Here is a 21,870-nt window from a genome sequence, read left to right on the forward strand (position 1 = left end):
GCCTCATGTTGGCTCGACGCATGCGAGTTACTAATGCGGTACCTAAATATTAAGAAGATAGATAATCCCGTAACGGACTTTTAGATATGCCAGTTTGTAAATCTCAAGCTTTCACAAATCCAAATAACCGTTAAAAAATTAAAACAATTCTAAATTCGAACACTCTTCAAACAATAATTTTATTTATGATAGAGCAAAGAAAAAGAATACTGAATATAAAAATCTTCTCTATTTAAAGTATTTAGGTCAAACTAATAAAACGATAACACGGATTATTTGATATCTTAATAAAAATATAACGCAAATATTCAACATTATCATTTTTTTTTTAAATTACGCAACCCATTTTTATATTTTATACTCAAAATTGAAATTTTACCTGAAAGAAGAAACGCATGCGCTTCGACAAGAAAATCTATAGGGTGTAATTTTCTGTTGTAAATAGAAAAAGGAAAAGTTCTTCTTGGTAATAATAATAAATTACAGTTTTGTATGGAACGAATTTTAAAATTCGAAAGAATATTAGATTCTGAATATATTTTCCGGGTTATTTATCGATTTATCTAGTTGAGTTAGATGAACTGTTACTAAAATGGAGTAACTTTAGTACATGGGGATTTTCTATGGGGGGAAAATATGGAACTTCGTCGCCGATGTGTCTGTCGGTATCGCGTTGTGACACGTTTGGCGCCTGCGCCCGCTCCCGTTATAGATTTTCCGTTTCAGAAGGTGGTTAGACATCGCTCGAGGAAAGTGATAGAGTAAAGTCAACCCTTGATTACCATGTCTCGGTTCGCACACATTTACCGGTAAGTATCATTTCAATCCAAAAATAAAACAATTATAACACCCACAAGACATGTTTCCGAAATTTCAATTCTCCTATTTCAAAAAATCAAAAAATAAAACGAAATTTATTTATTTTTATTTATTTTTTTACGGTTCACTTTTATGTGCGATATTTGCTCAGTTATCTTAGATTAACCATGGTTGAGCCTGATAAAAGTATGAAATAACATGATTGATTAAAATTAAAGCGGAAAAAATCTAATTCAGTGTTTTCAGTGGTCCTTTTACAGTGTTAATTTGTGTATGAAGTTGAACAAGAAATTATTTTAAAACCACCGGTTCGGATTTCACAGAAAATGTTTCGCTAATTCTACTACGAAAATCGTTACGACAACATGTAAATATTTTGGAAAAATCTGTTCCGCAGCATCTTATAGTTTACGTTTGTACTAAAAATAATCTTCCTATCTGTTTGAATAGTGGTTTTAAATTTTTCGATCTCGTTGCCGCAAAAAATAGTATATTCAATAATAAATTTATAAAAAAATAATATTTATCAGTTTTATCACTCGTTAATGTTTACTAAAGTAAAACCATTTCCTTATTTATTCATTTACGTACTATTTTGCTGTTATTTAATAATTTAGAACAAATTATTTTTAATTTTTGTTTTGTTTCATCATTTTGACAAATTCAAAAAGTAACTGTCAAATTTTGACAGATGGTGACAGTTTGGGTATATAAAAAACGCGGGAAATTCAAAATTTTTTTTTTTAATATTAATTATTTTGAATAATAATTTATTGTTTCCCAATTGGTTACAATGTATACTAAGTACAATACTTATAACTTATATAATTCTCGTCCCTTTAATCAGCCTCTCCCTGTCACCCCACGTCTCCTCACTGTCATCATCTGCCTCCAATCCATGCCCTTTTCCCTCAACTCACTGCACTCCACCAGCAGATGGTAAAAAGCCTTATCTCCAACATCGAATTAATCCAATATTTATTGGCCCTTTCTTCATTACCACATCTAAATCTGGCCCAACCTCTTCCCCTTCCCGTTGAATACCTTTTGTAGTATTCCTCCCTTTCTCGCTGCCCATAACGACCTTTTCCTGCTTCTATCTCTCTGCAGCACTGCCTCAATCTCTCTGCAGTACTCCCCCAAGATTTTACAGTACACCCTTCAATCTACCCTCACCTCAAAACGCACCGCTCGGTTATCCACCTCAACCGTCACCTTATGTACCATCATTTCTTCTCTGATTATTATTCCAGAGGCTCCCTAGTCAACCCCAACACCCATCTCCAGTACCTGGTGTGCAGATCCTCTAACAATAAGATATTTCCTGTTTCCTTATTTATAGATTAATTTCTTCTTCTTCTTTCTGCCTGTTCTTCGTCAACGCATGAATTCTGTGTGCAAATTGTTGCTCCATCGTTTCGTTGGTCGTCCTAGACTTTGTTTATCTAGCGGCGTTTTATCCCTGGCTCTTTTCACCTTGTTCCAATTGTCCACTTCTCATAATGTTCTTATGTGTTCGCTTATTATTCTGCGAAGTATCTTCATTTCTGCTATTTCCAACACCCGTTTTCTTTTAGACATGTCAGGTCTAGTCTCAGCCGTATAGGTCATGATCGGTCTTATGGTGCTCTTATATATTCTCCATTTTGTGTTAACATGTAGATGTTTGTTCCTTCATAAAATGACGTTAATATTATTATTGCTGCCGGGCTGAGGGGAGCGACCCTCTCATCACCGCGACCTATAAGATCTATTGTAACTTTAATCCCCCAAAAGTTTAGGATAAGTGTGGATTCTTAATGAACCTTAGTATTGCTCCAAGGTCTTCTAGCTTTATGTTGGTAGGTAGGTGTCAAAACAGCTTTACCTAAAATTTTGTGTCAGAGAGGCCTCTAGCAACGCAATTACACAGTATATGTTCAGCCGTTTCTGACTCTTCATTGCAAAGTCGACAAGTTTGATCCTCAGCTTGTCCAATGTGGAAGAGGTGGTATTTTAGGAGTTTTTGTTGTTTCGTTTCATTATTTTGACAGATTAAAAAGGTAACTGTCATATGTTGACAGATAAGGTACCATTTTTCATTACCACATCTAAACCTGGCTACCAACCGTTTCCCCACCTCGTCCCCCTACGTCATCAGGTACTTTGGTACTTTACCTTATCTCCGTTCCTCTCTCTTGCATTTCCACATCCCTGTCCCTGCTCTGCAGTTGTTTCCACCCTCACCTTATGTACCTTCATTTTTTCTCTGATTATATATCACGGAGTCTCCCTAGCCAACTCTAACACCCACCTTCAGTACCTGGTCTGCACATCCTCTAAGATATTTCCTATTTCCTTATTTATTCATTTACTTCTTCTTCCTCCACTCAGGCTGAAAGCCTGTTCCTCGTCAATGGTGCCTCTATTCTGTGCGCAAGTTAGCAATAGTCTATATTGTCCCATTCTTTCTATGTGTGCATTCCATTCTTTCTTCCGTTAATGTGTCCAATTTATATGGACACTAATAATAATATTTATTTATTATTTTGTTATAGACGTGTCAGGTCTTGTCTCAGCCGTATAGGTCATGATCGGTCTTATGGTGTCTTATGTATTCTCAATTTTATTGTTCCTCCATAAAGTGCCATTTAAGTAGCCTGCGATTTTACAGCTTTCCTGTATTGTTGGGATACTTCCTCTTCAATATTACCGTAACTTGATAGGTCAACTCTCAAGTACCTGAATGTCATGACCTGCTCTATTATGTTCTGGTACAAGTGGCTCTTCGATGTTGTTTTGTATTTAGTTTTTTGGGCAGTAGTGGATATGCTTGTAGGTTTCTCTGTAGATCGTTCTCGTTTTCCATAAAAAGGACCACGTCATCAGCATAACAGAGGATTGCAAATTCTTGATCACCCATTTTGTAGTCCCTGTCCGTCTTGACTTTTTTTATGATTTCATCCATCACAAGATTAAATAGTAGTGGACTCAATGAATCCCCTTATCGAATACCAGCATTTACAGGAATTTCTTTAGTGAGTTTTCCGAATAGATATTTTTGTTGCTTGTTTTAACTATATTTTTCGGTATTCCGCGATTATATAGCAGATTTATGACATCCTTTAATCTGATCTTATTGTAAATCAATAAAACATAAAAATACGGGTTTATTACAACATCTGCGCAGGACCTTCCTGACCTAAAACCTTGTTCTTCTTCGGGCAGTGTTGTAATGGAATTAATTTGGGTTGTGACAATCTTGGTTACTAGTTTGAGCATGGTGCTAAATAGGTGCTTGTTTTTCATGCATTTGGTACTTTTTGCTCAGTTAAAATTTGGTTTATCAGCGATGTTATTTCGGTTATTAAACTGTCTCCTCTATATTTTAGTAGCTCATTTGGGATTTAAGTACTATCAAAATACCGTTTTACACAAATAATCGCTGAAACATTCTTAAAAGAGGAACATAATGGATTTCGAAGAGGTAAATTGTGTCTTCACATTATAGTAAATAATAGAACAGAGAAGGAAGCTAAATATGGAAACACACATCGCATTCATTGATTACACCAAGGCCTTTGATAGGGTAATAAGAAGCAAATTAGATAGGTATAGGTCAACAAGGTTTTAACCGTTAAGTAGACGACGACGACGTACTATCAAAACACCGTTTTACGACTAAATGTTTACTTACATGTTTTGCACTATTTAGTTATATTACTTCCTTTAAAATGCACATTTCCAGTTATTCACTAATTTAGAACAAATTATTTTTAATTTTTGTTGTTTCGTTTCATTATTTTGACAGATTAAAAAGGTAACTGTCATATGTTGACAGATTGGGTAAATAAAAAACGCGGCAAATTCAAAATTTTTTTTTTAATTATTAATTTTGCATAATTAGTTATATTTAATAAACGACACTTTTCTTTAAATAAATTCCATAAATAATTTAAATATCCCTACTTAGAAAAACAGGACACAAATAACACAACCACTAAAGAATTTGAATAGTTATTATTCATCGTAACGCAAATATTTACCATGAAAGAACCGTTTAAAGTAAAAATTTCCATAACAGACTCCATACTATATTTCAACTCTTATCACCTTAAAATTGCTAGCTTATTCAGTTGTGTAAATTTTAGTATATATAGAGCAAAAAATTTTAATTTCAAATGTCATCAATCAAAAACTACAACAATAAAAATCGACATTTTTTTAATATATTATTAATCAATATGATTGTGTTTTGATAAATTAGGTAATGGGGTTGTAAACATGCCTCCGCGGTTATCGGTACGTAGGTTGTTCATTGGCGTACTGTTCTGGGGAGGCCTGTTGCTGTTCTTCACATTCTGTTTCGGACGAGTAATGTGGTCGGCTCAACAATCAACAAATAACAATAATAATAATAATGCGCCGATTACTGAAACGCCATCGCAACCATCATCACAGAATAAAGACGCACATCAACAGTCGACGTTCAACACAAAAGGAGCGCAACAACAAGTTTATAGAAAGGTATCGTCGCATACACCACCACCAAAACTTATCAAAGAACCATTTCCTACCGAAGCTAATTTAATACCACAAAGGAAATTATGGTTTTTTAAAAACGGAGATGTTTACCCAAGAAAATCCGTTGGATTATCAACGTTGTTTCCAAATGAAAGCCCTGGTGATAGAATTGTTGATCAATTAATGTATATTCCCGATGACTATGAAGGTAAAAAATTATTACATCAAAATTCAAAAATAACATTTTTTTGTAGGTATTGACACCCCCGAAAAAGTTATTTTGGTCTACAACGGAGTTAGGCAATGGAATAAAGAAACAGGACCAAGAACTTTTGATGAATGTCCAGTAAATAGGTGTTCACTAATTGATGACCAAAGCAAAGCAAAAGACGTCGACGCCGTACTTTACAAAGATCATTTTGCATCAACTTGGGCTGATAGACCTCCACATCAAGTATGGATCCTTTACTACCTCGAATGTCCTTATCATACCCAATACGTTAAAGTAAAGGATGCCATTAATTGGACTGCCACGTATCGAAGAGATAGTGATATAGTTGCTCCATATGAAAGATGGACCTATTATGATCCAGACGTTCGTCAAATGCCTCAAATAATAGATTACGCAGCAAATAAAACGAAAAAAGTGGCTTGGTTCGTATCTAATTGTGGCGCAAGAAACGGTAGATTAGAATACGCTAGGGAACTGGCGAAATACATTCCAGTCGATATTTACGGCGGTTGCGGTCCGTTGAAATGTCCAAGATCAGATAAAAAGTGTTTCGAACTTTTAGATAAAGAATACAAATTTTATTTGGCCTTTGAAAATTCGAACTGTCGCGATTACATAACGGAAAAGTTTTACATTAACGGTTTAAGCAGAAATGTTTTACCGATTGTCATGGGTGCAAAGCCGGAGGATTACGAGAGAAGCGCCCCGCAAGGATCTTACATACACGTTGATGAGTTCGCAAATCCTAAAGAATTAGCAGCTTATCTTCACCGATTGGATAAAGACGACGATTTATACAATTCATATTTTCAATGGAAAGGAACTGGGGAATTTGTTAATACATACTTTTGGTGTCGATTATGCACCATGCTCCATGCCCCACACACCACTCAAAGAGTTTACGAAGACGTGGATGATTGGTGGAGAGGTCCAGGTGTATGCACTACAAAATCTTGGAGGAATCAACCGTGATTGAACGCACATGATTAAAAAAATGAGATGAAATATTCGAGATTATTAAAGTTTGCTGGTGGTTATGATGATTTAAGGTGAATGGAAGTGATTGTTTGGTGAAGATTTTGTTTCGTAACCGGAAACGAGAAAGCAATATGAACCGGATCTAAGCATTAATTAACTAGTCAAATTAGCCAATAAATAAAGAATATTTGTTATATAATTTCCGGTAGTTAACCGGAATCCCTTTCTGATATGTGATTATATTATATCATTTTAAACTCTTGTACATATTAGTAATAATAATTTACGAGTTTTTTCGAGCGAAAAAGAACTATTTTTTATTCTCCTTGACTATGATCCAAATAAAGCAACACTAAAACATAATGATTGTAAAACCGACAATCACTACAATTATGCGAAGTCAGTCCCCATTTCTCTACCCCCAATTAGATAGGATTTTATATGTATAGTATTTTGATTATAACAAGAAAACCAGTCAACCGATTTCGATAAACAATGTCTCATTCGAAAGCTTAATCTTTGGCCAATACGAAAGTGGATATGCCCGATTCGAAATCTCTTTCGAATTCCGCTAAAACGCAAAAATTTTTCAAAGGTACACGAAAATAACACAAAAACGACATTCTTTAAGTAGTCATAACTCGTAAACGATGTACTCGATTATCAAGATCTATACGTCATTCGATTCGTGATAGTTTCTTCTATTGAAATCACAAAAAGGCACGCATAACATTGTAGTACACGAAACTGTAAGTGCATTTTTCTCGAAATATCCTTTTTACATCTGGTTAACACGATTCCTAAAAAACTACTCATTCGATTGACTTGAAATTTGAACTGCACTTTCAAATAGCATCTTTCTATCGTATGACCTACAGAGAAACTGATACGATATATACATATCTTTTTTTTTTGCAATAAACTTATCGATTTCAAGAACAAAATCGATTATCTTAATTTAACTAGGCACCATTTTGCCAATAATGTTTTTTTTGCTTAGTTCTAGTTTAAACGATAATCACAAGTATATAGAAAACATCATTTGATTGTTGAGTTTCAGATCTTGAAATGATAGATATTGTGTCAACCAGCAACTTAGACAATCCACGCACCAACTTGGTTGAGGGACAATAGAAAGATTATTTTCTATAAACAATTCTTTTTAAATAAGTAACTATATATCATGAAAACATATGCAAAAGATTAAATTAAAATACCACATAATTTGGCAGCCAAAAATTCCCAAAGAAATCGTTTTATTTGATATAAAAAAAGAGACTCCCCCCTTAAAAAGCTTGAAGTAGATTATACTAGTATTATTTGGGGTGGTTTAGACTTAATTTCAAATTATTTCATGTTTTGACAATATTAATAATTAAAACTTTATAATTTTTCAAGCGCAAAATGAAAAAAATGATTGAATGGTACCGTTTTTCAAGTACAAATCCAAGGAGTAGCGTTCAAACGGTGTTATCTGGCAACATTACACTGTTCAAATCGCGAATTATCCCGATATGTTTTGGTAAATTAATAAAATTGAAAGCGACTCACCGAATGGATGTTGTTTCCTTTGGATTTTACTTCGAAACTCAGCTGGAAAGAAAAGATAAATTAATTTATTGTAACAAAAAAATTAATTAATACGATACCTTCTAACATCCATAGAATAGCAGTCCGATGATCTCAACTATATCACATCACTAACATCACCTCACACTTAGCATAAATATAGCACGTATTTATCACTTAATTCAAGTAATAAGTTTTATTTTTCAAAACTACTTTATCACCCTTAAATGCCCGCACATCAACTAAAATGTGTTATTAGCGAATCGACTTCCAAACATCCCCTCCTTAATTTATTGCGTGAAGAAGGAAAACTGGAGGTGAATAAACAAAAAATGTAAAGACGACGGGGCGAAGCGGTTTTAAATCGTTTTTGGGTTTAAAACTCAACCTTTCAATAAAAAAATTACTCGTTTTCTCGAAACATTTCAAATAAAATGTACGTTATTTTACTAAAATAAAATGCACTAATCGAATTTCATTCTTTAAGACTTCCTGCAAAAGAATCAGGTGTCCAACAAATAATTAAAACGAAGCAGCCAAGACGTTGGATTATACATAATCCCTTATTTTTTATGTCATGAAATATATATTTTAAAAAAATCGTATCTCAAGAACGAATTGAGATATCATGATGAAATAAAAAATATTTTAAAACAAATTTAATGAAAATTTAATATCATGAAAACATATGTAAAGATTAAATTGAAATACCACATAATTTGGCAGCCAAAAATTCCCAAAGAAATCGCTTTATTTGATATAAAAAAAGAGACTCCCCCCTTAAAAAGCTTGAAGTAGATTATACTAGTATTATTTGGGGTGGTTTAGACTCAATTTCAAATTATTTCATGTTTTGACAATATTAATAATTAAAGCTTTATAATTTTTCAAGCACAAAATGAAAAAAATGATTGAATGGTACCGTTTTTCAAGTACAGGGTGTCCCAATTTCGATGTCCGCATAGGCTATCTCCGAAACTAAAAGAGATAGAAAAAAAGTAGCTTACATGTCATGATCTCGTTTTTCGAGAAAATGCTAATGCCGAAAACTCCGAACAGTTATCGTCTTTTGTTTTCGCCCTATCGGCAAAAACTGAAAATTTTACGAAAACGACAATCGCGAATATCTCACTTATTATCAAAGATGGAGTATTATAAATAAAACATTATATGGGTAACTTTTTAAGAAGAATTCAGTGGCGTAGGTAGAATTTTTTTCCCATCTTTTATTTTCGAGATTTTAGACGTAACTTTATTTTTTTAAATGGAAACCATAGTTGGCTATGACTTAAAATAATTTGTTATTTTCTTGTGATAACAAATATATATAGTTTGTGGGGTATATTTCTTATAGTTATTGAATAATTAACAAAAATTAATTTTGTTCCATCTAAATCTAATGTATGTATTTAAAAGTTAACGTTGCTATGGTGATAACCATACATACTATGATGGAATATAATGTTCAATTTTTTTTGTTCTTTGTAAAACTATTGTATGTATTTAAAACTTAATGTTGTTATGGTGATAACCATACCATGAGGGAAAGCATTGTTTCCAATTATTGGCAAAGTTTGTAGCAAGGACAGTAGAATCTAACAGGACTGCTACATCCATTGTATTTTTGTAGTCGACTATGGGTTGGTTGCCTGCACTCTACGTCACACTATTTGCCACGCCTGGTAGATAACTGTCTATGTTTTTAGAGGTTATATGATAGACATTAATACCTCTAAAAACATAAAACTTCAAAACTAATATGAATACGTCTAGGATATAACCTCTAAAAACACACAGCAAACGCATAGACCATAACAACAGCTGGGCGTGGAAAATGGTGTGACGTAGTTTGCGGGTATGCTGTCATAACAATGGATGTAGCAGTCCTGTTAGATTTTATTGTCCTTGAGTTTGTAGTAGTATTTAAAAATTCACTAACAACTCTGGCATTATGTGCTTGTGCTCCGTTATATTGAAAATATATCATTTGAGACATATTTAGTGGCAAATTGTCGACTAAAGGCTCAACGTGCTGCCTTAATATATTGAGGTATTTCCCTGAGTTTAAGTTTTTATGGTAGATACTATATGCCAAAACTCTATTATCTAAAAAGGCACACCACCATACATTGAACCCCAATCTTCTTTAAACACTCAGAGACTTCATCGGTCCAGATGACGTTTTGAACAAACAGCAGATTATTTAATTTTTCTAAATATCATCTACAAAATTTTAATCTTAGATTGACATCTCCGGCACGTAAATAATGAGTTAGCCCCGCTTTGTATAGTTTATACTTATTTTTCTTTCATATTCGGGAGCAGCGGCTTTTGGGTGAGACGTCTTGTTGCAATTTCTCTTGCAGGTCATTTTGGTATGTTTTTGTATGTGGTTTGGGGAAGGACCAAATATCCATTAAATTTTCTGCTAACCGGCTGAAGGTTCTTACGTGCGGTTGTCTTCTTTCTGGATATCTTGTGAAATAAAATTCCGCGGCTAACGTCGCATTGTTATCTGATAACATATAGCATTCCATCATGTTACATTTTTCATAATTTTCGAAATTCATTGTAAAGTTTTATTCAGTTTTGTTATACTTTGACACTTAACACGCTGGTGCATAATGCCAGCACATAATGCCAGAGTTGATATCGAATTTTTAAATACAAACTTTGGCAATTATTTGATACATTATGTTCCATCATAGTATGTATGGTTATCACCATAGCAACATTAACTTCTAAATACATACATTAGTTTTAGACAGAACAAAATGAATTTTTGTTAATTATTCAATAACCATAAGAAATATACCCCACAAACTATATATATTTGTTATCAGAAGAAAATAATAAATTATTTTAGGTCATAGCCAACTATGGTTTCCGTTTAAAAATATAAAGTTACGTTTAAAATCTCGAATATAAAAGATGGGAAAAAAATTCTACTTACGCCACTGAATTCTTCGTAAAAAGTTGCCCATATAATGTTTTATTTATAATACTCCATCTTTGATAGTAAGTGAGATATTCGCGATTGTCGTTTTCGCAAAATTTGCAGTTTTTGCCGATAGGGCGAAAACAAAAGACGATAGCTGTTAGGAGTTTTCGGCATTAGCATTTTCTCGAAAAACGAGATCGTGACATGTAAGCTACTTTTTTTCTATCTCTTTTAGTTTTGGAGATAGCCTATGCGGACATCGAAATTGGGACACCCTGTACAAATCCAATGAGTAGCGTTCAAACGGTTTTTATCTGGCAACATTACACCGTTCAAATCGCGAATTATCCCGATGTTTTGGTAAATTAATAAAATTGAAAACGACTCACCAAATGGATGTTGTTTCCCTTGGATTTTACTTCGAAACTCAGCTGGAAAAAAAAGATAAATTAATTTATTGCGACAAAAAAATTAATTAATACGATACCTTTTAACATCCATAGAATAGCAATCCGATGATCTCAACTATATCACATCACTAACATCACCTCACACTTAGCATAAATATAGCACGTATTTATCACTTAATTCAAGTAATAAGTTTTATTTTTCAAAACTACTTTATCACCCTTAAATGCCCGCACATCAACTAAAATGCGTTATTAGCGAATCAACTTCCAAATATCCCCTCCTTAATTTATTGTGTGAAGAAGGAAAACTGGAGGTGAATAAACAAAAAATGTAAAGACGACGGGGCGAAGCGGTTTTAAATCGTTTTTTGGGTTTAAAACTCAACCTTTCAATAAAAAAATTACTCGTTTTCTCGAAACGTTTCAAATAAAATGTACGTTATTTTACTAAAATAAAACGCACTAATCGAATTTCATTGTTTAAGACTTCCTGCAAAAGAATCAGGTGTCCGACAAATAATTAAAACGAAGCAGCCAAGACGTTGGATTATGCATCATCCCTTATTTTTTGTGTCATGAAATATAAATTTTAAAAAAATCGTATCTCAAGAACGAATTGAGATATCATCATGAAATAAAGAACATTTTAAAGCAAATTTAATGAAGATTTAATATCATGAAAACATATGCGAAGATTAAATTGAAATACCACATAATTTGGCAGCCAAAAATTCCCAAAGAAATCGCTTTATTTGATATAAAAAAAGAGACTTCCCCCATAAAAAGCTTGAAGTAGATTATACTAGTATTATTTGGGGTGGTTGAGACTCAATTTCGAATTATTTCATGTTTTGACAATATTAATGATTAAAACTTTATAATTTTTCAAGCACAAAATGAAAAAAATTATTGAATGGTACCGTTTTTCAAGTACAAATCCAATGAGTAGCGTTCAAACGGTTTTTATCTGGCAACATTACACCGTTCAAATCACGAATTATCCCGATATGTTTTGTTAAATTAATAAAATTGAAAACTACTCACCAAATGGATGTTGTTTCCCTTGGATTTTACTTCGAAGCTCAGCTAGAAAGAAAAGATAAATTAATTTATTGTGACAAAAAAAATGAATTAATACGATACTTTTAACATCCATGGAATAGCAATCCGATGATTTCAACTATATCACATCACTAACATCACCTAACACCACTTAGCATAAATATAGCACGTATTTATCACTTAATTCAAGTAATAAGTTTTATTTTTCAAAACTACTTTATCACCCTCAAATGCCCGCACATCAACTAAAATGTGTTATTAACGAATCAACTTCCAAACATCCCCTCCTTAATTTATTGTGTGAAGAAGAAAAACTGGAGGTGAATAAACAAAAAATGTAAAGACGACGGGGCGAAGCGGTTTTAAATCGTTTTTTGGGTTTAAAACTCAACCTTTCAATAAAAAAATTACTCGTTTTCTCGAAACGTTTCAAATAAAATGTACGTTATTTTACTAAAATAAAACGCACTAATCGAATTTCATTGTTTAAGACTTCCTGCAAAAGAATCAGGTGTCCAACAAATAATTAAAACGAAGCAGCCAAGACGTTGGATTATGCATCATCCCTTATTTTTTGTGTCATGAAATATAAATTTAAAAAAAATCGTATCTCAAGAACGAATTGAGATATCATCATGAAATAAAAAATATTTTAAAACAAATTTAATGAAGATTTAATATCATGAAAACATATGCAAAGATTAAATTGAAATACCACACAATTTGGCAGCCAAAATTCCCAAAGGAATCGTTTTATTTGATATAAAAAAAGAGACTCCCCCCTTAAAAAGCTTGAAGTAGATTATACTAGTATTATTTAGGATGGTTTAGACTCAATTTCAAATTATTTCATGTTTTGCCAATATTAATAATTAAAGCTTTATAATTTTTCAAGCCCAAAATGAAAAAAATGATTGAATGGTACCGTTTTTCAAGTACAAATCCAATGAGTAGCGTTCAAACGATTTTTATCTGGCAACATTACACCGTTCAAATCGCGAATTATCCCGATATGTTTTGGTAAATTAATAGAATTGAAAACGACTCACCGAATGGATGTTGTTTCCCTTGGATTTTACTTCGAAGCTCAGCTGAAAAGAAAAGAAAAATTAATTTATTGTGACAAAAAAAATGAATTAATACGATACTTTTTAACATCCATAGAATAGCAATCCGATGATCTCAACTATATCACATCACTAACATCACCTCACACTTAGCATAAATATAGCACGTATTTATCACTTAATTCAAGTATTAATTTTTATTTTTCGAAACTACTTTATCACCTTAAATGCCCGCACATTAACTAAAATGCGTTCTTAGCGAATCAACTTCCAAACATCCCCTCCTTAATTTATTGTGTGAAGAAGGAAAACTGGAGGTGAATAAACAAAAAATGTAAAGACGGCGGGGCGAAGCGGTTTTAAATCGTTTTTTGGGTTTAAAACTCAACCTTTCAATAAAAAAATTACTCGTTTTCTCGAAACATTTCAAATAAAACTTACGTCATTTTACTAAAATAAAACGCACTAATTGTAAGTAAGAAAATATGTATAAAATAAAATATACGTAAAACAAAAAATAATAAAATATTACGTTTAAATGCAAACTGAGAATATTTTGGGGTTACTTAAACAATACATAATTAACAAAAATAATAAAATCTTTATAATATAGCAGTTACAGCTATTTAAAAATTTGTTAAAACGCTCAAAAACATGTTTTTATTGCTGCCAATCCAGATGGCTTGGTTGCTTTGCAGCGGACATGTCATTTAACGTCAAAATTAGAACTATTACAAATCAAAAAGTACAATGGCACTTTACAGTAACGAGAAATACGTATATGTGCTTTTTGTTTATGGAGTTGCTGGAGAAAACGCTGCACATGCAAGAGATCTGTATTTGAAACGATTTCCAAATCGACAGATGCCTTCAGAAAACACTTTTCTTCTGTTAGTCCAGCGGGGAAGAGGTCTTGGTGGCGGTAGACCAAACAGATATGGAGTGAATGTAGAAGAAGAAAATCTAGAAACTGTTGATGCAGATGCAAGTACTAGTACTCGTCAAATTTCTCACCAATTCGAAGTTTCCATGAACTTTGTTTGGCGTACATTGAAAAATAATGGTTTATACCCCTACGATTTGCAAAAGGTGCAAGGACTCACTCCCGCTGATTATCCTTTATGGCTGCAATTTTAGAGTAGCTAAATAATTGATTAGAGATTTTGTAATTTTGCATTTAAAACATTATTATTAGACATTTCATAAATTAACATCTATTATTTTTTTTAACAAATTACGTATTATCTAAAATAACAAAACTGCTGAAACAATAAATTGTCTAGTTTTACAGCTCCATTATTGTTCTTTACTGAATATCAGCGGTTCTCAAAAATGGACATTAAATTATTTAAAAAATTAACATGCGATATCTCTATTAAGTTTTTAACAAAACATTATTCAGTTATACCTCTAGTGCGTACCCTTTTAGTCTGCTCCGTATGTTATAAATCACCCTGTATATAGCTCATTATATTTGAGTACAATACTATACTTAATTCACGACTACTGTTGAAATTGATTCCATAAATTGATTCTTTTAAATAAAGTTTAAATGTCAATGTGACACAAATTCAATGTTACCAACTGTAACCAACTTCACAACAATTTGTCAAAGTTAAATGTCAATTTTATGAAACGTCATGTTTTTTTTACGAAAATTAACTAATTTATGCTTAAATCATAGGAAAAAAGGAATTTGTTTACGTTTTTTTTATGTCAAACCTTTACAAAGTCCTAAAAAATTTAATTAAATTGACGTTTTTTGAAATTTTGACGTTTCAAATAATTATTATTTCGCAACGGGACTGCTTTTAATGTTGTTTTAGAAGAGTTAATAAACAAACTCCACTGTTGTGCAATATATTGTATGTCCATAGCAGCCATATGTTCGGCTATATTATTACAATAAGCAAACATGCTGTTTGCCCTATAAAATCCTAAGTCAGCAGCGAGTCACTTGAATAAAAAAAAACGTAACGCATTGTAGAAAAATGGAAGGCATATTTGAAACACTCAACTGCGCAGTGTAATTATAGTAAAACCTCGATTAATACAGGGACTTACAAAAAAATAACTTTAATAGCAAAAAGTATATCTTTATTAACAAATAGATCAAAATACAAACAGTTCTTTTCTTATTTTAATTAGAGTTAATATTAAATACTTTCGCTGAGCAATCATCAGAAGTGGTGAGTACAAAACTTTTATCTTTAGCTACTTTCATACTTAAAATATCATCTTTATGTCCTGTTATAGTGCGTAAAATAGTCCCCGATCGCACGTCGTATATATAAATAGATCCATTGGTGGTGCCAACAACTAGTATACCCTTTGTTCCCCATGCGAAACACGTTATAGTAAATCCAATTTCAGTTTTATGGCGAAGTGTTTTCTTTCCTACATCCCAAACAGAAATTTGTCCAGATAAACAACCGGTGACTAAAATCCCCAACTCATCCTCAAAAAGTATTGCCTCTATGTCCGGTTTTTCTGTAGTACAATAATCACCTATAACTTTACCATCAGAAACTTTGATAACTTTAGATACAGGTGCTATAGCTAATAAAGATCCATCAGAATTAGTTTCAATAGAAGTAATATCGACCAAATCAGGTATTTGCCAAATAACAGAAGCTTCTTTTATATCCCACAATTTAAGATTTCCATCACCATAACCAACGACGATTCTTTTACCATCGTGCAATAACTTTCCACATGTAGAAGTACTTCCATGTGAACCCAAAACTTTGGAATTCCCTTGTGGGATTTGCCAAACAAAAACATCACCCGATTGAGATCCAGCGATTAAAACATTAGCAGCATGATGCCAAGTTAACCATTCCAAATCATCCCCTTCAAAACACCAAACCAACAACTTCTCAAAAACATTCCAAACTTGAATCAACCCCCCCATATCACCCGTAGCAACGTATTGACCGTTGTAGTTAAAAGCAACCTCAGTTACGGAGTCTTTATGACCCGTACATTCCAGTAAAACTTCTCCATTACTCGATCGCCAAATATAAGCAATATCATCTCCACCTCCCGTCGCGACAATTTCTCCATCAGGGCTCAAATCGCCACAAAACACTGAACTAGAATGCCCGCAAAAGGATAATTTTGATAAATCGACTACTTCGGCATCAAAAATAATATCGCTATCTAAGTCTGATGTCTCAATTTCATCAACTCCTGGAAATGATTCAGTTTCCTCTTCGTCGACTAGGTCTTCTAATTCATCTTGCATATAAATAACTTCTACGTCATCCCCAAAATCGGGTAATTTATTGTCGTTAAAACCATTCATTTTGAAACGTTTTGTTCTAAATAACGAACAAATTTGAATAAAATCAAATCTAACCTAACAAGTGCATGCCAGAACTTTATGACATTTTTGACACTAAAGCAGTATCGACAACTATAAATATTTATATTCCCCAAAATTAAATAAAAAAATTAAATCTATAAATGATTTAATTTATATTTTTAATAAAATATATCAAATTATTGTTGTAACAAATTGATTTTAATTAAATATCACTTCAATAATAAACTTTTAGGATTTTAGGGAGACTAGAACAATCAAAAAAAGTGAGGTTACCTTTAATCATGGCCACAATAAGATGTTTAAGAAATCATTTATTTAACAGAAATGACCTTAAAAAATCTCCTTTAATCAGCTTAATAAGCTTAAGAAACTTAAATTACGCTTCTAAAGAATATAGTAAGATATTATATTTCTTAATTTTCATAAATTCATGATTTTTTTTTAATTAGATGAAAAAGATCCATCTCCGTTATTCTTCAACAAAGAGACCCAATCTTTGTTAAAAACCTTGACTAGAATTAATTTGGATGTAGTATTTCGCAGGCGCAAAATGGGACAAAGACTATTGTCGATACCCACTCAAAAATTTTTAACAGAAGATCAACTTCAAGAAGCAATGAGAGATGCTGAGAATCAAGTGGAGAATATAATTCAAATACCACCTGTAATTAAAATAAGGAAACCTATAGATGTAATAATATCCTGTGATCCAGCATTGAAGGGTTTAGAAGAATCAAAAATGGTTTTTACCGATATCACTTTTGGTTTGAATAATTCTGAAAGGCTTATTGTTATAAGAGAACCCTGTGGTACTTTAAGACATGCTGATTGGGATACCAGAGAACGAATGAATCAAATTTACTTCCCATTACAAGGGAAAAAATACAGAATTCCCCAAATGTTTCAAGATATTTATTTTGAAGATTTATTAAAACGCAAAGAATATAAATTCATTTTGGACAAAACTTGTGTTCAATTTGAACCAGATTCCGTTGAATATCAAAAATTTACAAGCATAACTTATCAATATATCAATGATAATCATCATTTTGATTGTTTACGATCAACAAGGCATTTTGGTTCAATGTGTTTCTTTTTAGTTTGGCACAAAATCATCGATAATTTATTATTAGAACTGATTCAAACTGAAAATGTAACAGAGGCGAACGTTTTATTAAACTTATATTGTAAAATACATAATGTTAGGTTAGATTTTAAAGAAACTGATGATTTAGTAAGTGTTGAAGAGTATATTGCTAAGTACTCAGAGAAAAAGGCTCCTTTAGAATTAGCTGTTCAAGCTTACAAAGAATTATTACGCGAACGTATTGAGTTAGAAAAAGGGATTAAAAGAGCTCATGGTGTTGTTTAATTTAAGAAAGATATTGTTTAATAAATATTAATAAAATAAAAAAGCTTTTTATTTGGTTCAATTTTGTAAATCATTTAAGTAAACGTTGATATGATTCATTTTCACAAAGAGATTATGAAAAATAACAAATAAAAGTTGTGTTCTTAAAAGGGGAAAGTCCCGAAACGTTTCAGATGGTATAAATAGCTCGGCATAAATACGAGCGGAAAGAAATCATTTAGTAATATTCGTTGCAGTTTGTGATTCACGACAATGGTAAGAATCTTTGTTTGATTTCTCCCTAAATTAATATCAAAAAAATTTTTTAGTCGCCCGCTTACCTTTTTATTTTACCTCTTATCTTATTTAATTACATAAATTGTGCTCATTTCCAACTAAAACATCGTGGTTTTGAAGAAATCGTTACACAACAATTCAATACTTGGAAAGTAAAAAAAAAAAATCAAATCAATTTTATTAAGAAATTTTTAAATTAATTTATTTGTAGACCACATTCAACAAATCTTACAATTCTGAATATGAATTTCAATTTCGATTCAAAATATTTACCGAAAATCTACATTTCATCACGGTTCATCAAGAAAACTACGAAAAAGGGCTATTAACTTATAACGTGGGTTTAAATCAATTTGCTGATTTATTAAACGGTGAATTTGTGCAGCAAATGAATGGATATCTAATGAGGGATGAAAACGAAGTTGACTCAAACGATGAAATCACATTTTTACCCCCGGAAAATGTTGATTTACCATTATGGGTGGATTGGAGAAAAAAAGGAGCTGTTACTGAAGTTAAAGATCAAGGGGATTGTGGCTCATGTTGGGCTTTTAGTGCGGTATGTATGCAGTGAATTTTATTTATGATGGAATATACAAAAATATGTTTCAACATGAATATAATTAAATATATGTTAATATTATTCATTCATCTTTGGCTCTACAGTCCGTATCGAGCCGTGGCCTCCCTCAGCTTCTCCTCCAACTGCTACTCCCGACCATCTCCCTAGCGTTCCGGTCGACTGCTTCCTCCCATCTTAATCGCGGTCTCATTCCCTGTATTCTTCTACCGATCAGTCGTCCAGGCACTCATTTCTCCTATTCTGATCACGCCATCTTAGGCGTTGGAGTCTGACGAACTGTGTCAGTGGCGGGTCTTTACAAATTTCATGCAACTCGCGGTTGTATCTTGATCTCCATCCATCCTCCTCCCGAACTGGCCCAAATATTTTCCTCAAGATTCTCCTTCTCTCGAAGACATTCGCACTTTCCGTCAACTTTTGCATCAGCGTCCATTCGTCACTCCCATAGCTTACAATCGGTCTAATGATTGTTTTGTATATACCTAGATCTAAATATAGGGGTCAATGCAGAATATGTTCTATTGGCCAGGACTGATCTCCTTCTTTTGTACCCAGCCCAGATAATTCTACACTAAGGTATATAAAGTGAGGCACCCTTTCTATGTTGTCATTTTTCGATGTCTCGATGCTGATGTTTCTCCTCGTCTGTAGCAGTAACTTTATCTTCTCCGTTTTGATCCTAAGCCCCACCGCTTCAGCACCATCCTTCAGCATGGTATAAGCCCCCTATGCAGCGCGTAGTCTTCAGCTCATTATGTTTATGTCGTCCGCATACTCCGCCAATTAAACTGATTTGTTGATTAGCAAGCCACCATATTCCACCACCAGATTAAAAAGGGTGGGGGCCAACCAATCTTTCTGCTTCAAAAAAGTAGTATCAACTTTGCTGGGATTGCAAAGTGTTCCATGATCTTGAACAGCTGTTGTCTATTAATGGAGTCGTAAGCCTGCCTAAAGTCCACAAATATATTATACACATCGATGTCATATTCCCAGGCTTTATTTAGTATTACGGTAAATATTTGGTCTATGGTGGATCTTCCCTTTCTAAATCCTGCTTGGTACTCGCCTATGACATTTCGGCAAAAGGTTGCAGTTTTTGGTTCAGGATATGTTTAAACGCCACGATAGTTTCGACATGCAAGCTTGTCTCCTTTCTTATATATGGGGTATATTACTGTCTTTCTCCATTCCTCAGGCAAGCTTTCTTGTTCCCAAACCCTTTGCAGCAGTGTATAAATTCTCCTTGCCAACTCCTCACTTCCAACCTTCAGCACTTCTGCTAGTATGCCATCGATCCCTGGCGCCTTTCTGTTTTGAAGTGCCGCAATTACGGCTTGAACCTCATCGATGAATATGGGCTCCGTGGCCTTCTCCTCTTTTTGATTTGTTGTACCATTGTCCACCTCCGTTTGGGATCCCATATTTAGTAGGATCTGGAAATTATTTTTCCAGGCGCTATTTAGCATAAAATGTCACTATGTTGCATATTTTTATTGAATTAAAACTAGAACTAACACTATACTTAGAACTAGAATCATTTGGGTTTAGCCGCACGTCTCTAAAGACGGCTAAATAAGTAAATATATAATAAGTAAAATCAAACTTTTTTTTAGACTGGATCATTAGAAGGCCAAAATTTTCGTAAAACCCATAAATTAATTTCATTAAGCGAACAAAACTTGGTAGATTGTTCAGAAAAATTCGGCAACCATGGTTGTGATGGTGGCTTAATGGACAACGCTTTTAAATATATTAAATACAACCACGGAATTGACACTGAAGATTCATATCCGTACGATGGCGAAGAAGAACCGTGCAGATACAATCCAAGTCATTCAGGAGCGAGTGATAAAGGATTCGTTGATATTAGATCAGGAAATGAAACCGCTTTACAAGCTGCTGTAGCAACTCTTGGACCAATTTCCGTTGCGATCGATGCGAGTCACCCAGGTTTTCAATTTTACAAACAAGGCGTTTATTATGAACCAACTTGTAGTGCTAAGTATTTGGATCACGCAGTCTTAGCTGTTGGATATGATCGGGATCAAAAAACTAAATTGGATTATTGGATCGTTAAAAATTCATGGGGGGAAACTTGGGGTGATAAAGGATACATTTTAATGGCAAGAAATAAGGGAAATAATTGCGGAATTGCTACAGCTGCAAGTTATCCGTTAGTTTAAAAACATAACTTTTTGATCAAATAATGATAGAGTTAATGAAAAATTTAGTTTTTGTATTTTTTTTTAACCAAATATACAAGGTTACGCATTTATAAGTATATCCTTTTATGTTTAAAGATTTAGATTAACTTAATAATAAGATATTAATAATTAAGATAGAACAATACATATTTTTTGTAGTTTATTTTTATTCAATAAAATTGTATCTATAATGAAATTTTTAAATCGTACAATATTTACCTTACATACGTTTGTTAAATCATAAAATGCTACTTTTCACGTAAGTTTTTTATTAACTAAATATTCTAAGACAAAGAACAAACGAAATATATTACACTGACTTCTATAAAAATACAAACAATAGTCTACTCTCCGCGTTTATTAATTCTCTTTTTCGATTAACCCTTTCAAAGCTACAGATGCCTAAATGCAGCTAATCTCAGCCACATAGCTGCTAAGCACCTCAAAGGGGACTGGCTGCATTATTACAGCGTAAAAAGGGTTAATCTAATTTTTACACCAATAAAAGATGATAATACGAACA

General features: G+C 32.9%; 4 protein-coding genes across 4 annotated transcripts; 3 read left to right on the forward strand and 1 right to left on the reverse strand.

Moving 5' to 3' along the window:
- Window positions 1-733: 733 nt before the first annotated feature.
- Window positions 734-6,609, forward strand: LOC111424370 (glycoprotein 3-alpha-L-fucosyltransferase A). The gene is made up of 3 exons (XM_023057876.2): window positions 734-809; window positions 5,066-5,530; window positions 5,577-6,609. The coding sequence occupies exons 2-3, from the start codon at window positions 5,083-5,085 to the stop codon at window positions 6,524-6,526; spliced, it is 1,398 nt and encodes a 465-aa protein (XP_022913644.1). The 5' UTR covers window positions 734-809; window positions 5,066-5,082; the 3' UTR covers window positions 6,527-6,609.
- Window positions 6,610-15,656: 9,047 nt separating this feature from the next.
- On the reverse strand, window positions 15,657-16,977 carry LOC111424272 (angio-associated migratory cell protein). Its single transcript, XM_023057765.2, has one exon. It carries the CDS (start codon window positions 16,886-16,888, stop codon window positions 15,722-15,724), a length of 1,167 nt encoding a protein of 388 aa, XP_022913533.2. The 5' UTR covers window positions 16,889-16,977; the 3' UTR covers window positions 15,657-15,721.
- Window positions 16,978-17,152: 175 nt separating this feature from the next.
- On the forward strand, window positions 17,153-18,342 carry LOC111424275 (mitochondrial ribosomal protein S22). The gene is made up of 2 exons (XM_023057767.2): window positions 17,153-17,305; window positions 17,359-18,342. The coding sequence occupies exons 1-2, from the start codon at window positions 17,191-17,193 to the stop codon at window positions 18,279-18,281; spliced, it is 1,038 nt and encodes a 345-aa protein (XP_022913535.2). The 5' UTR covers window positions 17,153-17,190; the 3' UTR covers window positions 18,282-18,342.
- Window positions 18,343-18,462: 120 nt separating this feature from the next.
- LOC111424273 (procathepsin L-like) lies at window positions 18,463-21,503 on the forward strand. Its single transcript, XM_023057766.2, has 4 exons — window positions 18,463-18,536; window positions 18,590-18,709; window positions 18,769-19,116; window positions 20,757-21,503. Exons 1-4 carry the CDS (start codon window positions 18,534-18,536, stop codon window positions 21,324-21,326), a joined length of 1,041 nt encoding a protein of 346 aa, XP_022913534.2. The 5' UTR covers window positions 18,463-18,533; the 3' UTR covers window positions 21,327-21,503.
- The last annotated feature ends 367 nt before the right edge of the window (window positions 21,504-21,870 follow it).

The sequence above is a fragment of the Onthophagus taurus genome, chromosome 6 (genome assembly GCF_036711975.1).
Source record: "Onthophagus taurus isolate NC chromosome 6, IU_Otau_3.0, whole genome shotgun sequence".
Classification (NCBI taxonomy): domain Eukaryota; kingdom Metazoa; phylum Arthropoda; class Insecta; order Coleoptera; family Scarabaeidae; genus Onthophagus; species Onthophagus taurus.

Bases quoted from the DNA above. Each gene is read 5' to 3' on its own strand.
- LOC111424370 (XM_023057876.2), top strand. From the start codon at position 5,083: ATGCCTCCGCGGTTATCGGTACGTAGGTTGTTCATTGGCGTACTGTTC. The intron at 5,531-5,576 runs GTAAAAAATTAT...ATTTTTTTGTAG, and splicing joins TATTCCCGATGACTATGAAG to GTATTGACACCCCCGAAAAA.
- LOC111424275 (XM_023057767.2), top strand. From the start codon at position 17,191: ATGGCCACAATAAGATGTTTAAGAAATCATTTATTTAACAGAAATGAC. The intron at 17,306-17,358 runs GTAAGATATTAT...TTTTTTAATTAG, and splicing joins TTACGCTTCTAAAGAATATA to ATGAAAAAGATCCATCTCCG.
- LOC111424272 (XM_023057765.2), bottom strand. From the start codon at position 16,888: ATGAATGGTTTTAACGACAATAAATTACCCGATTTTGGGGATGACGTA.
- LOC111424273 (XM_023057766.2), top strand. The intron at 18,710-18,768 runs GTAAAAAAAAAA...ATTTATTTGTAG, and splicing joins AACAATTCAATACTTGGAAA to ACCACATTCAACAAATCTTA. The intron at 19,117-20,756 runs GTATGTATGCAG...ACTTTTTTTTAG, and splicing joins CATGTTGGGCTTTTAGTGCG to ACTGGATCATTAGAAGGCCA.